Source organism: Tubulanus polymorphus, chromosome 4 (assembly GCF_964204645.1).
Source record: "Tubulanus polymorphus chromosome 4, tnTubPoly1.2, whole genome shotgun sequence".
Taxonomy (NCBI): domain Eukaryota; kingdom Metazoa; phylum Nemertea; class Palaeonemertea; order Tubulaniformes; family Tubulanidae; genus Tubulanus; species Tubulanus polymorphus.
Window position 1 is genome coordinate 3,775,029 of NC_134028.1, and position 16,602 is coordinate 3,791,630.

Consider the following 16,602-nt stretch of genomic DNA (forward strand, 5'->3'; position numbering starts at 1 on the left):
TCTATTACCCAATCCTTGCTGTAATATCATTTATTGAATTCGTTTTCCATTACCCAATCCTTGATTTTCTGTGATGCTATAGGATAATTGATTTTGCAGTTCTAAACCCTACAACAAGGCCCTAAAACAGAAACACTTGCGCAGAAATATGAAACCCTTTCCGACATAACAGACACCATACGACACGATGACCTGTTTGTAGTGCAACAGATGATTATTCAGCATGAGGTGTTGTGATATCTTAAATTCCAATTTGATATAGCTGTTTTATAGCCTTTTATTCCCCCCTGAAATTGTACCTTTGCAATATTGCAAGTTTTATATTACGTATCTGCCTCGTATGATGATGTTGCCAACATCTGCCAATCAAAAACTTATGCGCCACATGCTTAAGACATAATACGAAAAAGAAAACCAAAACGCCTCGTAGGGGGCTCCGTGTATTGTGTATTAGGAGCACTACCATCGACAGCCGTTGCAGAAATCTGCAGGCCGCAGCTGTGCCATTAGTTATAGTTGTGACACAAGTTAGAGTCTCAACAGTCTAAAAACACCGGATTAGGATGGCGTTTATCAGGTTAGTACTCCTCTTAGCGAATGCGTCCAGAGAAATGTCATTGCGCAATTTCTAATCAGGCGATTATCAAAGGATTTATTCATCGAAGCACAGACTAAAACGCTTTAAACTACGTTATATACTATTTGATAATGTTTGTCTTTTTTTGTTATGAAGTTGTCCGTCGAATCGCGTTCTCTGCGCAATTTTAGTGACCAGCGGTGTTTGTTTGCTGTTTTACTCTACGATGCAAACTTCGATAACAAGTGATATCCCCAGACGTATTGTGACGTTCATATCGCCTGAAAAGGAAGTCGATGTTGTAAAAGAGCCGGAACTGGTCATCAATCCGAACAAAGCGAAACCCGGTGAGAATAGCGGCACACTAAACAAAACTCAGGATTCAAAACAATCCATTTCTAAAATTTTACTATGAAAATATTCACATTTATTTCAGGTTCTGAACCGCGTTTTGAGTTTCCAAAAAGGGCATACGATATTCCGAAATGCAACCCGAGAGTGAATAAATCGGTTGACTATGGCGCATGCCGGTTATTGCAGGGAACAGTAAGTGAGTCCTATAGGCAGGCTTACATGCGGCAATTGAAATATCTGGACGATTTGGCCACTCAAAGAAATTGGACGTATTTCATGATTTTTGGCACTCTAGTCGGTTCATGGCGACATCACGCACTTGTGCCATCTGACGCTGATACTGATTTGATGATGGATTATGAAGATAGACGGGACCTTTTAAACACAATGGAAGTACAGGCGCGATATATTCCGAAACAAATGTTGTATGACAAAATTCGCCTCCACGATGCTGAATATATTCGTGGAAGCGCATTTTACAAAAATGTTGGACGATGGTACACGCCCTCTTTAGACATTTTCTTTTACAAACAAAACGCAACGCACATTTTCAGTTCTTCGAATTCGAAAAGGCATATACTCAAAAAGAGCGACGTGTTTCCGCTGCACAAGCGCCCTCTGGAGACGTTCATGCTGCCGGCCCCGAGAGACCCAGTGCAGATACTTATAAATAAATACGGTTCGACGAGTCTGTGTAAAACGTATTCGAGATTCACGGAGTGTAAAAACATGAAGCCATATTTACCGTTTGTGTACAGGGAATTGAAAAACGGCAAAATGATCGAAACTCTTAAGTTGAACGATCGGGTTTTGCAAGTGAAGGAAGTCGACGAATTAAAGGAAAATATTCCCCTCAATCCGTTTACTTTCGAGACAAACGGAAAAGTATCACATCACTGATAATTTCATGGTCCGATGGGTGGTTAGTTTTGTGTGCTTTTCGGATATCGTGTAGAAAGTGACCTTCAGGCTGGAGGATAAAACAGTGCAGAACGCTGGAAATGAACAAGAGCGCGCGCGTCTGATTCTGATCAAAATGAAAAGTGAAACGTAGAGACTTAATCGTTATATCAACAGCTGTTCATGTAATGTGAAAAAAATTAGCGTCGATCGAGTCCCTTACGTAAATATTTCTTTTCATTTAGAACGGAATCAGACAGATTTGTACGGTTATAGACACTATTACATTTTACGAAATACTAAAAGTAGCATATTGCAATATCTGCCTGAAAATATGAAATTACGTTTATTTTCTATAGGCGAACGACACTATCTATAATTGAATTTAGCATTTTTCCACTTTCGCAAATGACTGCTCCTGTATACGGTACAAATAATTGAACAGTTGACGGAGCTATTCATGTTTATGTTTTCGAGCGGAAAGTATATTTCTGAATCTTTTGTTGAGTTTAATTGAGAATCGATAATTCACGATGATTTATTGGAATATAACCAATTCACTAGAATAAACTGCGTTCTTTAGCTTGTTTTTTATTTCATCAAATTTTAATGCGTAAATCCCGGGACGCCTCGTGGATCTGATACTTAATGGCAATAACTCACGGTTCTACGTATAAACTGCGGTGATTTTGTAACAGCGAGGTTTCAATTTGTAGACTGAAAAGGAATGCAGAGGGTGAGTGAATCGAAAAAACATTTGTAAAATGAAGGGAAGCCAAATGATCTTAGTAATTCTTTTAATTTTCGCTTATCAAATAGCCGGGATTTTTCTCTCTTGCTATTCCTAAAGAAAAGGTTGGGATCCAAAAATTAAACGGCTGGATCAAAATTGACTATTTCATTAATGTAAATTAATATGTCTGAATTACCATACATTGAACTATCAATACGTTGCTTGACCAATTGTGTATATGCGTATCGCAATGACAATACTTCATCGGTTCCTTTGACATATCTACCAATCAATCATAATACTTCAATTTTATCTTGTCTATATCGTCGATAATGATTGATTTCGTCGATTATATTCTCACACGGGAAATTAGGCTACGAATAGTATATATAGCTCCAACAGGGCCGTACGTGATAGGATCTTTCTTAGATATATACAAAACACATCCCAAAACCTCATCTGCACGCCATCGAGTTATTCGTTCGTTGCTCAAGAATTTTCAGAGGTATGGATAATTTGTCGATGAAAACTCGCGACCGGGCATCTATTCCTCAGATGTATTCAACGCGTAGAATAAGGCGTATTTCAAGGAGATACTCACAGTTAGAAATTGCCAAACAAGAGGTAGGTTAAACGTAGTCAATACAACTAACTAACTAAATGCAATGATGTGATACGGAAGCTTTAAAATTAATCATTCATTAACTAAAATTGTGATTTATTTTTCGGGGGTGAGTCGGCGGTGGTAAAGTTGGTAGACTTTGTTTGCTCAAAGATGGAATATTGATATGACAATAAAATGCAATAATAAGTTATATTCCTGTGGAGAATCGTAAAAACCAGCAAAGGACTATGTGTTTGGAAAGGAACAGTTTTTAGAAATACTAAATTTGATGAGTCAAACATTCTGTGAGGAAAATGAGACGTCGAGCTGAACTCTGAAATGCAAAAATGTTTATGTCATTGAAAAAGTTCTGAAGCAGCTTAATTCGTAAAGAGGACCAAAAATTTTATTAAGGAGAAATCTGTTTTATTTCGTCTCCATTTTCATTTTGTATTCAAAAATACGCTAGTGCTCAGCCATACACAGCTTATTATTGCATCTCAATACCTGATCCTCAAGCAACCAACTAAGTCTACGAACCCTACATCCCCTAAAAAACTTTAATCAATTACATGAGTTATAGTTGATGAAATGAAGCTTCGGTAATACATTTTCTGAAACACTCTGTAGAGATTCTACAACAATTATTGACTATGCAATATCACTTCGGGATGGCGTATTATCTATTTGAAATCGTATTTTGAAAATTCGAATTTCCGTAAATCGCGACTATTCGGTTAAATTAGGAATTTATTTGCATATCGGCGCTAATCTTACTGACAACAAACTGAGTACATATTTGAAATTTTCCTGGACTGATTGCTACCGCGTTAGAATAATTCAACAAAACAACTCAACGACGCTAAAGTGACTGGTTTATGGTGTATTTAAAAAAAGCTATTAAATCACACTACAATCGTTCAATGGTAAATTATACGCGGAACGTAATATAATGGCTCCTCATAATTGGGCGGAGAAAAAGTCGAAAGCATTTTAAAATTCGAATATTCGTTTTTGAACGACCCATTGAATCGAACCACTTGACATCGCCGAAATGGAAGATTTATTCTAATTTTACTCTTGCTCTTTGTGTCATTAGAAAACACTTTGTGGCCCCCAAAATTCGGGTATATAATTTGAAAGGTACATAGGATCTAGTTGGGTATCAGAGAAAAACGATTGTAAGACATTTTCTTTTATTTGATATATTCCTAACGTTTTTTTCTATTCAAAATTCAGTTCTATAGAAAAAGTCTGAATCCGTCCCAGATGATGAAACTGGCGAAATGGCACAGCAGAGCCCAGCAGAAAGTTAAACAGGTATTTTTAGATGAAAACCTGCGTTGATTATACTTTTACGCAATCCACGAATTGATGGAATCATATTTCACTAAAAGCATGGTCGGAATTTGTCACAATACAGTGGGAAACTACGCCATACGCAGTAAATTATCACTCGACTAACTTTCAATACCTAGTTGATGTTTGTTTATAGGAAAATATTTGATCAAGACACCTTTTGCCGGTCCCCGAAATGTGCCGTGAATATACATTCATTTTGTTACCATTATTGACGTAAGATCAACATGAAATAGAATCTATATACTAAACATTAAAGGCAGATGAAAAGAATGCTCTTCCCAGAATTAGGTTGGTTTAATCACATTGTCGTCATTCGATTCGACTGAAAGCTACCAGCGATCGCATTCGACTATGATTTCATAGGATTACACGTTCGGCTTTCATGAGAATGATTCTAGAAGATACGGCGTGATTAACTTTCTTTACAAACTCAAAATAGTGAAATAGTGTAGCTCGGGAAAGATGGATCTAACGGAAAGCGCGCTCAATAGTAGTCTAGTATCTATGTCTGACAGCAGACGAGACGGTTATCAATCAGTCCTTGACCTTACTGGAAACGATAAACGGTCGATCGCTCGGGGTTTAAGGTTTCAGCGACGTATTCTACTGCCATCCATCAGCGCTTCTGACAGGAATGGTGATTTTTTTACCAGATCGGTGGATCAATTGAACCGCGAGAGAAGCAAGTCGCTCGAATCAGTTCTCAGTCGCAGGCGGCTCGAGGCGGCGACGGTGATTGCCCTTGCACCGCAGAATACCGGTACTATTTCTGCGAGTAATATTGATAATTCGAGCAGATTCCGTCGGGAGAAAGCCGACAGTCGCGTCTATATCACAGCTCAAACTGCGCTGAGAATCGATTCTATTAAAACGAAAAAGGTACACCAACATTGTTTGTTTTAGACATAGCCGTTGAGAATTTCATATCTTAACCCTCATCTATCGAAACTATTGCACTTCGGTCCACGAACTATGAGATTGTAAGCTTGTAAATATTCTTGACGGTAAAATGTTATCTCAACAAACTTTTGCTACATCAATATCCAGATATACCACATATATATGAAAGGAAACTCTTATATACACTGGATTTTTACTAGGGTCTGCAGTTGAAGTGATATTTGAAAATAATTAAGGTTTTCTGCCCGTTCGTTTCGTCTCTGGTTTGATCGTGGAATTAGAACCCCAAATTACGCCGATCAAGGTATTCACTCATTAACACCGCTTAGCACTAATAATCTGAAATGCGTTGAATTACCTCCACTTGTTTTGAATTTCGGATGAATATATACCCAACAGGGAGTCGGGTCACTATATTTACTGATTCGAATGCCAGGCGGTCGGTCACGCGAGATTACGAATGGTTTCGAAGTTGATTATAAATACTAATAACACAAATCCTTTAATCGTTCCAATCACGACAATGCATAATCATGATTATCGTATTGAGAAGCGTATATTTGAATGGTCTAGCCTGAGGGTAGGTACTTGGGAATAACATTTCGACATCCCCGAACACGTTGACTCAGATAGGAATTACTTAATGTATATCAGGAAACCTCGGATAAATTAGTTAACGGGAGGCGGAAAGCGTTAGGTAGGTTTTTCTCATGTATATCTACTGCATATTTATCAATTTATCTACTTGAGGGCTGTTCGTGTTATCGTATATTGGACTGTTTATACGAATCAATGGTCGTAATGTAATAAATAATTGAATATATTCTAGTATTCTAGTATATTCTAGTGGTTGCCAATGAACGCATGCTCGTATGCACGCTAAATACACTTTCCGTTAGAAAATGATTGAGTTCCCGAACTGTAGCTCATCAACGGCGTATTCAAGATCTCCATAAAACGAAAATTCGACCATATAAGTTTACAAAACAGTGTATGGATATTTGGCCTGTTGTATCATATTCAGTTCATACGTTTTCTGAGTCGTAATTCTATTTCGTTTTTTTAGAGAAATTTGCTGAACATTTTCCAACGGAAAGCTCGTTTTGTGCTGTTATGCGTGTCGTGGTTCCGCGACATTTTTCAGAAGTAAGTAATTTTCTGGCGTCAGATCGAATCACATCATTATCATTGCTGCTTCTACGCGATTAAACATGTACATCATCAATTTCTTAGTGTTCTTCTTAAATACCAATTTGTGAACTTGTGATAACGATATTTTCTTACGCTCTTGACTCAATAAGAAAGACAAGTATCGGTTTATTTGCTCGACGCCGAGCACGTCGTTTCCAATAATTGGCGGCGGCGTCACTTTGACTTTAACTTACCTTCTTATCCGACTTTGAATAGTTCCCTGTTTAGATTACGCGTGGTCAAACCGAGTTTATCTTATCGCACGTTTTACCAATAGCGCCGTATATAATTACTAGCAAATTACAACAAGTACCGAAACAATGTCGCTCGTTATTTCAGAGCCCTTGAGATGAGGGATCAACTTCTGTCCATTGCTCAAATATCATACGGACAACCGCTACAAATGGCAGCCGATAATTTGGTGTTTGATGTCTCTCATTTCCGAGCAAAGCGAGAGGTAAGGCCGACAGGCAGAAGACAAAATCCAATATCAACAAACGTTTTTTTCTCAGCTGTAAAAGGGCCATCGGTCAAAATATCTCTAGGAATTTAAGAACATGAAATCAAAATTCATTTAATATCAAGAATTAAAATCAAAAGTTTTAAGACACAAAATTTCGCAGGACCATTGTCAGATGTCAACATGGACGAGGGAGGCAGATATTGGAAACGTCGTGTCTTCAATAATTCTTGATAAATGAATTTCCATTTCATATTTTGAATCATACATAGTGGGTTTCTAAGATATCATCTTTTCATCACGTGGCAGTATACGGGTTGTTCTCCTGAAAAATCAATCAGAAGGATATTTGATCAGTTGTATGTAACAACGGCAAAGTGAAAATCATGTACTCTATAATACAAATGTACCTACTTTTCTTTATAATGGTTTTTCTTTTCAAGCAGTTCATTTGTTCGTCATTTGCAACGTGACATTTCATTTTTGAACGTAGAAGAATTAAAGAAGTCTTTAAAATGCTGGTTTTCTTGTTAATCTGCAGGATACCGTATCACAAGAAGCCATACGTATCCTGTCTCAGTCACCCAGCGAACGATCAGCCAAAGAAACTAAATACGTACGTACAATGATTGGCATTTAAAACAAGCTTGTCTATTAATGCTGAAATCATCCAAAAACACATGCTAAAACATGCGAGACAGCCATCATTGAACTAGAAGAAATACGTAATCGCTAGAGAAGTTCTGGCTGAAAATAGCCGGTTTTATCCACGGGAATATTTTCGGTGACTTCGTCGTTGTTGTTGTTGTTGTACAAAGTTTCAAAGACTTACTCATGAAGACGTTCTTTCGTATTTCTTATTTCAGCTGTTAATTGCGCTAAGAAATATCAAGGCATTCGCCGAATATCCGACGCGTATGCAGAAACAGTTGTGTAGCGTGGGTTGGTATGAAACGTATGTTAAGCTGAAATCCCTCGGAACAATGTTGTTATATATGCCTGCATGTTGAATTGTAACAGCTTTTAAAGTTTCATCGAAATGGATGGATCGAATAGATTTATTTGAACTACATATCGTAGGGGTTTCACTTCAATAAATATTGATATAAATGTTTATTCTTTATTTTTAGATATGAGCCGCGTCGGGCTATCATTCGACAAGGCCATCTTCCATCTGCATTTTATTTCATCCTATCGGGAACAGGTAAAACCGGTTTAAACACTGGAAATTGATCTCTATTTCGATATGTTGTAGATCTATATCTACAGTATCACCTGTCCTTTTTTAGTTGTGGTCACTGTCAAAGAGCCGAAAAGCGATTTCTCTAAAACAGTCTGTTTTCTTCACCGTGGCATGGAGTTTGGGGTAAATATAAACCTAATCGATAAAATGGAAGAGTTTTCTCTTCGTTTTGAAGAGAGCTGCGAGATACATACTAATGGCCGACCTTACTTGCGACGATGGAATATGTAAGCACATGGCAGTAACTATCATAGACGTTATTTCCAAAAAACTATGTTCAGTAGATCTAATTACTTCCTCACCACCAACACCGACGCCACTAACACGACCATATTTTTCCTCCGACGCCCGGCGTCAATTCTAAAAGCCATTATGAAGTTAATTTTACGCCTGGTGAATGATAGATGAATACGCGTCATTGAAGTTTGCGATTCACACACCGACCGACATCGCGTTTCTGTCTTCTGTGTAATTATGTTTCCAAACTGATGAAATGGGATTTTCACTCATTTTAAGATTATGCGCCTCGTGCGATTGGGAAAAATAGTTACAACTCCAGACACAACTCCAAATTCTTATGCAGAATACATATATAATATAATATAATATAGATAATGTTTAGTGTTGATTATAAGATATGTAAAGTAATTAAATTCTTGCAAAACGTTGATCAGTTGAAGCTATTTTGATTGATTTTAACTGTATATCGTTTGTTTTTCAAATTTCTCAGGAATTGGCCCTCGCTACGAGAAGTATACGCCAAGCCACTGTTATCACAAAAACCTCGGTTGAGCTTTTGTGCGTTTCGAAAGAGGTGAATAATCAGTCGACTCGTTTCATCGAGAAACGTAATTTTACTGGTCTCAAATTACTGCATTATACGTAAAGCAACATCTTTATTGCAGGATTTTGAAGAGATATTCATGTCTGGTGGAATCAAAAACGTTATGGACCCGGACCATAACGCGTTCATTAGGTATGAAAAATTGTATCTTTAACAACATCTCCGAGTTATGCGGTAGTTACACAAATCATTGGTTCATGAATTCAGACATGAATTCTGTACTTACTGTAGAAACATCACATTCCTACGACATTGGCCTTTAGAGAAATTAGTACAAGACAAAGAAAATTGTTTGTTCCATTTTTTCAAGTAAGTAAAACCAAATATTTATTCGGATGTCTACGAAATACCTACAATAAAGTATTTCCTGAAAGACGTTTTTATTTTGTTAATTCTTGTTTTCTTTCAGCCGCGGACAAGTGTTGGTGAGAGATAGCAACCACTCAGATTGGATATACATCGTAAAATCGGTAAGTGTGGCAAATACGTTACCTCCTTTTGAAAACATCCACCATTTCTCGGCAGCTGTGTAGTCAGCACCCAGACGATATTTACACCGAAGAAAAAAGTGCAGTCGACCTTTCGCAAATTCGTTAATGTCCCGAGTGTTTGAATAGTGAGTTTTTGTACCACCGCCCCCGACACCGATGCACCGAGGTTTCTAGGGCTGTACGTTCATGAATGATTCAGAGATGTCGCGAACGACGAATCGTGTAGTTTTTGCGATAGGACAAAACTCATTTCCCCTAAGCGGTAACTTATGTTCGCTAGCGAGTCGTTATCTACGTCATTATCACGTACGGTCGGCACATCTCCAATTCCGCATCGTTCTTGGCTACCCGCGATTGCTTCCCGTCGACATAATTTGCGGCTAATTCCGCCTAGTCATTTGCACGTGGTTTTGGATGTATCTAATTCCCGAATCCTAGTGGGAAACCCGCAACGCTACTGTGGCAACCGAGGATTCCAGGTGATGATCCGCCAGGTTCGCTAGTGGTTACTCGGTTACCGCGCTTCAATTTCTTCTACAATTAAATTCGAATCAACATTCCTCATCGGCAAATCTTTTTTTCAATTAAACAATGCCATACACTCATTGGGGATGCCAATATGAGATGAACTGGATTTTTAGGCTTCCAAAGGCAGAGTTTGTCAAACAAGTCATCAAATTGCGCCATCTGGCCGGTACCCCATTCTATCAGAGTTAATGAAACCCTTCCAATTTGAACTTTTTACGAGTATTTCAAGGCGATAATTCATCTCGAGCTGGTAAAATCAAAACTCTTAAACTGTAAACTAATTACGTAGCAATATGATAAGAGAATAGTATCGATTAGGATAAGTAGTTTATGGCTTTATCTCAGTAAGAGATATGAAAGAAATCAAGCAGGGAATACTCGCTCTTCGTGATTAAACACCTAACAACACTAATTCTCCTGACAGAATGAAAAAAAAAACAACAACGGGGCTCAGCAGAGATTGAACATTATTCATTCGTTCGTTTGTTCACTGTCATCGTCATCATTACTTTCAACATTTCTCAGAAAATGAACGCAGTTTTCTATTCACTCGTGCTTTTTCTCAGGGAAGTCTGTCGGTAATCAAGAAATTGAAGAACGTACAACCGAGCAAGAAACCCACAGCAGCGGCATCAGGCGACAGCTCGCTATCAGGTTAGTACCGGAGCTAACGCCTAAACGCCTAACCACTTAAATACCAAACCATCTCCAATGACTTCATTTTAGTGTCGAGAACAAACGGATCGCATTTCAAACCATAAACTAGATCATCCAGGCAACTAGATCTTACATTATGCTATTTTCCCTTGAAACAGGAGTCTTTTTATGATATTCGAACTTGCCCCATTAAAGAAAATTACACTTGCCTTATACGAAGATTTCTGGCAACCTACTTGACATATTAGGAGGATCAAGATCTTCTATAATCCTGTTACTAAAACACACGCTTTGGGTTTTTAGATACCAGTCAAAATGGATCCGATTTGAAAGGCTCACGGTGCAGGAAAGCCCACACCAAACGAAAAAAGAAACACCGCGATAAAGACAAATCTACGGATCTAAATTCAACGGTACAATCTCATCAAATATTCAAAAGTCAAAGCTACTTTGAACATTATAATTTACTCTGATACCTACATTGGATTTGATGCTTGATACTCGATATATTCGAATTGTTTGAGATTGAACGATTTCAGGGAAATCTAGAATTGCCAGGTATAACCGAAAATAATGAATCGCATCGGTTGGGTGTATTAGACTACGACGCACTAATTAACGCACGGAACCGATCGCGTTCGCAAACGCGACACATACGGCGCATCGACGGTGACAGCTCATCAGAGCAGCTTAAAAAATCACCCGACAGCGATCAACAATTCCCAATTGACAGCGGTGAACCTGCTACTGACATCACTAAAAATGCTCGGGTAAATCCTATTGAAATTGTTTCCCGGAGGATTGTTTTATCAACTTTCTCGGTTCTTTTCTAACGATCACGCGCGGTTCCCTTTTGCGGGGAGTTTGCTATTATATTCCCGGTTGTTCCTAACTCAATCATTCCCCACTGCAATTTATATTAATGGCGATGCGTCTTATCTTCCGCACGATACAATTATTCCAATTGGAAATTCCCTAGAATACTCTTCACATCAGAGCCGCCAGCACTATCTATCACCTTGTTGTTCAGCATTTTCCAACTGTAATCTTACCTGCAATACATTTATTTCCGAGTGAATTAAAACAGTTACTATCTCAGCTAAAACGACAATTCATTTCAAGATTATTTGCCATTCGATTCCTTCGAGTCCTCCATTTATACTTGTAAAAAGATATCGCTTCATTTGTATATTGGTATTTTTTTAGGGAGTTTCCTCGCGAAGGAAACGAAGTCGACGTTACTTCAACAGGATCTCTCACAACTTAGCTGTTAGTTCGATAGATCGTATTTCTGAACACGATTCGGGTAAGTAGAAAATGTTCAGGGTTACCATTTGTCAAAGAAATCCCTTCCCAATAGAAAATATACAATATCCAAGAATACCAGCCAGCATTATCTAGTTGCACCGAAAATCTTTTTTTCAGACGATGCGTCGACAACATCTACGAGTAAAGACGCTTCAACGGATATGAATGAAAGTGATTTTGGATCCGATAGCGCGTTAACAACAACACCTCGTCTTCCTCCAATTAACAAAAACAAACAGCAAAATCTACTCGGTCGTAAGACCATGGCTGATAATTTGGACGGCTGGCCATCAGAAGCTCACGTACCAACGGAATCTGATGTCGATCCTGCCTTCATAGTATTGAGAATTCTCGAACGAGGACAGTATTTTGTAAGTATCTTGATCGTAACTGGCAGTGGTAACGGAGACGAACCAAATAATTTATTGAAGGAGCATAATGTAGTTGATATAAACATGGCGCTCATCGGATTCTGATCTGCTGACCAGGGGCCCCATATCGACCGATGACTAAGTTTAAGGTTTCAGTGGTCCACTCCGCATTAAAATCTCATTAGTAGCCCCTTGCACTGGCTTTGCCCCTTCGAATGGATGATCCAGCGTCCACGCACGTAATGCTCGTGACAGCCATTCAACCGGCTAACCACCTAATGACTCGATGGTATAGGACCGACTGAGATATATAGATCTAGATCGATATCCTATGATGACGTTCGCCGGTGGCAATCAATCACCTTGATCTCTGGACACGAACAAATGGAGAGTGGATTGAGTAAAAACGACAAACATTAGCAGCCGAGAGATGAAAAGATCTATTTTCCGAGGAAAGAGGAAATGACAATTTTCGGTGGGCGCTGATGAAAGGTTGATATCGAATGAGCTGCGTTTACATCTGGCTGGTAATCCGCATCTCGAAAATCCCCCTTTTGACGTTTCGGATGATTGGCGACGGAACGTCTTTCGTTTTTCAGTCGACACTGAAGGAAATTGTCCCGTAACGGAAACTGACGTTCATTGATTTATTTTGTTAATCGGAATGTCTTGGAAATCATCCTTAATGGTGTAATTGCCTTCGTATCGATCGACAGTTCTTTTAATCAACCTTGGCGCGCGTTTTCTAAAAATGTCGCTCTTCTATTTTTACATTATTCCTACATATCTCGTGATAGAAAAAGACAATTTTTCACGAACGTATTTCATGACGTGCGCATCTTACCCTAGCGAATTATCAAATTCCATTGATCCCGTCTTGAAAGGAATGTTTCGTATTCTCGCCGACTCCGATGGATTTCCTAGAATAGCAATGACGGAATCGTTGAATCTGACTATCTGGTCACTGGATGTTTGCAGATCAGTTGGCACGAATCGGATATTTAAATGCATTCATTGCTTTCCATTGATAAAGATATGTTGATAAACATATCTACGCATTAGATTATCAAAATATTCAATTAAATAAATTCAATGAAATCTTATTGGACATGAGAAGAAAAAACATTATAAAAATAAAACATAGAAAAAACAGTTTATATCATGTGCATTGTAAGGTGATTTATGCGCTTTCGATAACTTTACTAGACTCGATGTATATTGGAAAATATGAATACGCAGGATCGTGGTAAAGAGGCTCTAAAATTTGTACCATGATAATGAATCTGATTTTCCCTCGAGTATTTATTTCGAAATGATGGCGAGATACCTGTACACCAGTCTGATTAATGTAACACAGGACGTATCGTAATAGACTCGGTATTTTATGGAGACTTCTACCGGTTCTTTGATGGCGTATCGCTAGTTAATGTGCTTTATACGACCAATACAGAGACAAGATTGCGCGACTGCAAGTGCATCAAGGACGAGTATCGGGGTTATTATCCCGCGGTGTACCTGTTACATCTCGGTGGCATGTATGGCTGATGCTATCTGGTGAGCTGCTTTCAAAACTGCATTTATAGACAAACTCTCATCAGGTTTTCGTTCTTTATATGAAAGCGTCTTAATCCCTGTTGCCGACGAAATACCTTTGTGAATGACGCACAACACAAAAAGGTCGCCTACGTACATATTTAATGGGGGAAAATGTAGCGACGGTTTTCAAGTAGGTTCTCTTGCGCTGCTATTGCTAGGTTTCTGCGATGATAATGATAAACGCGTATGTATGCAAATAAACTAGACACTTTACATGGACGACGTCTATGATGTGACTGACTGGCTCTTTGATCAAGAGTCTAAGCACGGTGGAATGACTGGGGTATAAATTGCAGCTTTTATGTTGGATCATGCCTCGCCGTAATTACTGACATTAACCTTTACGTACGGAAACACTTTGCAGTGGAGCTGTTAACTTCGTGATTTCCGTTCGCAAAACGTTTCTTTTCTGGAACGTTAATCACGAACTTTGACCATTAGAAAGTCGAGTCTTCCCAATCCATTTATAACGCGAACACGCTTTCTTACCAAAAAATTAATTTACACTCACGAAATACGCATTCAAACCGACGACATTTATCACCGCAGCATCACGGCGCTGGAGCATATCAGGATGGAAAAGACTTGTGGTCCTGATCAACGCCACCACCTGGCGGGTTGATTGACTGAATAAAAGAATCAATTACCGAAACGACGTCTTTCCCGAATGATCGATACTATTTGAAATCTCTCCATTACAAAACGACTTCAAAGATATAGAATTACACGAATCTTAATTTTGTATTTGACAAATCATTCGTAAGCAAATCGATTTGTCGTAGGAATTATCTTTTAAAAACTACCCTTGTTTACCGTCGATATTGTTTATTATTTGGTTTCTATTATTTCTATTAGGGAGTTGCGCACATGTTATTCGAAGAGCAGCCTAGTGTGAGTTTAGTCAGTAACGGAGCCGAATGCATTATGATATCGAAAAAGTACTTTCTTCAGCATACCGATCGAGATTCTTTGATGCGAATTCGTAAACAGGTACGTGCCTATATCAGGTCTCAATGAAAGTACAACTTGTCAACGTCCTTCAGATATGGACGATTTTCAACTCAACGATGCGGGCAACCAGTCTTTGTGTTTGACTAAACATTTTAGAATCCGTGATCAGAATAATGAACAGTTTATGTCATTCAGATGGAAGCCTCTAAGCTCTAAGACATGAAAAGGGTTGAAATACGAAATTAGTATAAAGCCACTATTCACGTTCATAATTCATATTACTCCAATCGCGGACATGAAATTTGGTAAATTACGTGAATAACGCGACTGATCACCTAATTATATCTCACAGTGAATGTGAAATTAATTGGTACCGAGGTTTTACGTTCATTAGTTCGTAAACATAGAGTGCACTTCTTGCACATCGTTCTTCCTTCAATTCAGTGAACAGCTTTAAGCGGCGCTAATTAATAAAATCAAAGGGACATCGATGCGATGATTGCATTAATTCCACAGGCTCTTCACGAAAGTTCCAAATTCTAAGACGTTCTCGGCTCAAAAACGCGCACAAGATAGAAATAATTGCATTATTATCTTGCCTTCGTCGGAACGACACTTCAAACGCTGATTAATTCGAACTGCATTATCGATGGAAGCTCCGATACACTTTGCATTATATTTGACGCTCGTCGCGAGGAAGTCAACTTTTATGTATTCTTATTATCTTTTCAGGAAATACCTTATCCTTGCGATGACGAGATGCAAGAAAGCCTGCAAGATTTCGTCAATTGGAAACAGCATCGAGCCCGAACGTATCGATCCATAGTGCACACGCTCAATAGGAAACGCACTAAGAAGAAAGAATGGCCCAGCGATCTGAGGGAATATAACTTCAGGACGGGACCGATATAATAATGGAAAATCTACGATGAAAATATCGTTATTATAAAACCCAGCTTCCTTATTTCATACTCACTGGAAATGTTTATTGTATGTACGTGATATGGTTTGTTGAAGTTCTTTTGATACGAGGGACTCGGCGGCACTCTCAGCTCAGGAGAATTCCTTTTTTTATTCCCGTTCCCAGTAATTCTGCCAACATATATGCTGTAAAAGCCCATACCAATCAAATCGAGGAGAAGCCGGGACAGTTTTTTTCTCTCAAACGAACGCATTGTAGAAAAGAGAGACCAGGGAAGTATGAGTTCCACTACCCGAACTGAACAAGATGAATAGATTCTACCTTGACATTCAGCGTTGTAAAATAAGAATATAAATAAGTCTTCAAAAGACGTTTGTTCGTATTAAACTAAGCTATATGATTACTACTGCGTTTTATTTCTTTGATTCGCTCGTTTTGTATCCGGGTTTCTTATCATCATTCGAATTTTTGTTTCGAGTTCAGCGGGGAATCGGCGCCGAACTCGCGCGATCCGCTAGATGAGATGTCTCCGCGACATTTTATACAAGACCTCGCACTTTAACGAACCGTATTTCAAGTGGCTGCTCTTTGTATTGGGATTCTACGATTG

General features: G+C 38.7%; 2 protein-coding genes across 2 annotated transcripts; both read left to right on the forward strand.

The window, feature by feature from the left end:
- The first annotated feature begins 563 nt into the window (after nt 1-563).
- Nucleotides 564-2,305, forward strand: LOC141903396 (uncharacterized). The gene is made up of 3 exons (XM_074791506.1): nt 564-577; nt 734-924; nt 1,014-2,305. The coding sequence occupies exons 1-3, from the start codon at nt 564-566 to the stop codon at nt 1,829-1,831; spliced, it is 1,023 nt and encodes a 340-aa protein (XP_074647607.1). The 3' UTR covers nt 1,832-2,305.
- A 2,687-nt stretch (nt 2,306-4,992) lies between these two features.
- LOC141903399 (uncharacterized) lies at nt 4,993-16,378 on the forward strand. Its single transcript, XM_074791509.1, has 18 exons — nt 4,993-5,409; nt 6,497-6,576; nt 6,961-7,078; nt 7,623-7,697; nt 7,948-8,036; nt 8,212-8,285; nt 8,371-8,447; nt 9,055-9,138; nt 9,230-9,300; nt 9,400-9,477; nt 9,578-9,638; nt 10,754-10,841; nt 11,148-11,257; nt 11,384-11,614; nt 12,051-12,150; nt 12,270-12,523; nt 14,975-15,109; nt 15,803-16,378. Exons 1-18 carry the CDS (start codon nt 4,993-4,995, stop codon nt 15,980-15,982), a joined length of 2,322 nt encoding a protein of 773 aa, XP_074647610.1. The 3' UTR covers nt 15,983-16,378.
- Nucleotides 16,379-16,602: the final 224 nt, after the last annotated feature.

What these genes read in the sequence shown, in the direction of transcription:
- LOC141903399 (XM_074791509.1), top strand. Translation starts at nt 4,993, where the DNA reads ATGGATCTAACGGAAAGCGCGCTCAATAGTAGTCTAGTATCTATGTCT. An exon ending in AGCGTGGGTTGGTATGAAAC is followed by an intron (nt 8,037 to 8,211) that starts GTATGTTAAGCT and finishes CTTTATTTTTAG; the next exon opens with ATATGAGCCGCGTCGGGCTA. An exon ending in TGTTTGTTCCATTTTTTCAA is followed by an intron (nt 9,478 to 9,577) that starts GTAAGTAAAACC and finishes GTTTTCTTTCAG; the next exon opens with CCGCGGACAAGTGTTGGTGA.
- LOC141903396 (XM_074791506.1), top strand. An exon ending in TCCGAACAAAGCGAAACCCG is followed by an intron (nt 925 to 1,013) that starts GTGAGAATAGCG and finishes CATTTATTTCAG; the next exon opens with GTTCTGAACCGCGTTTTGAG.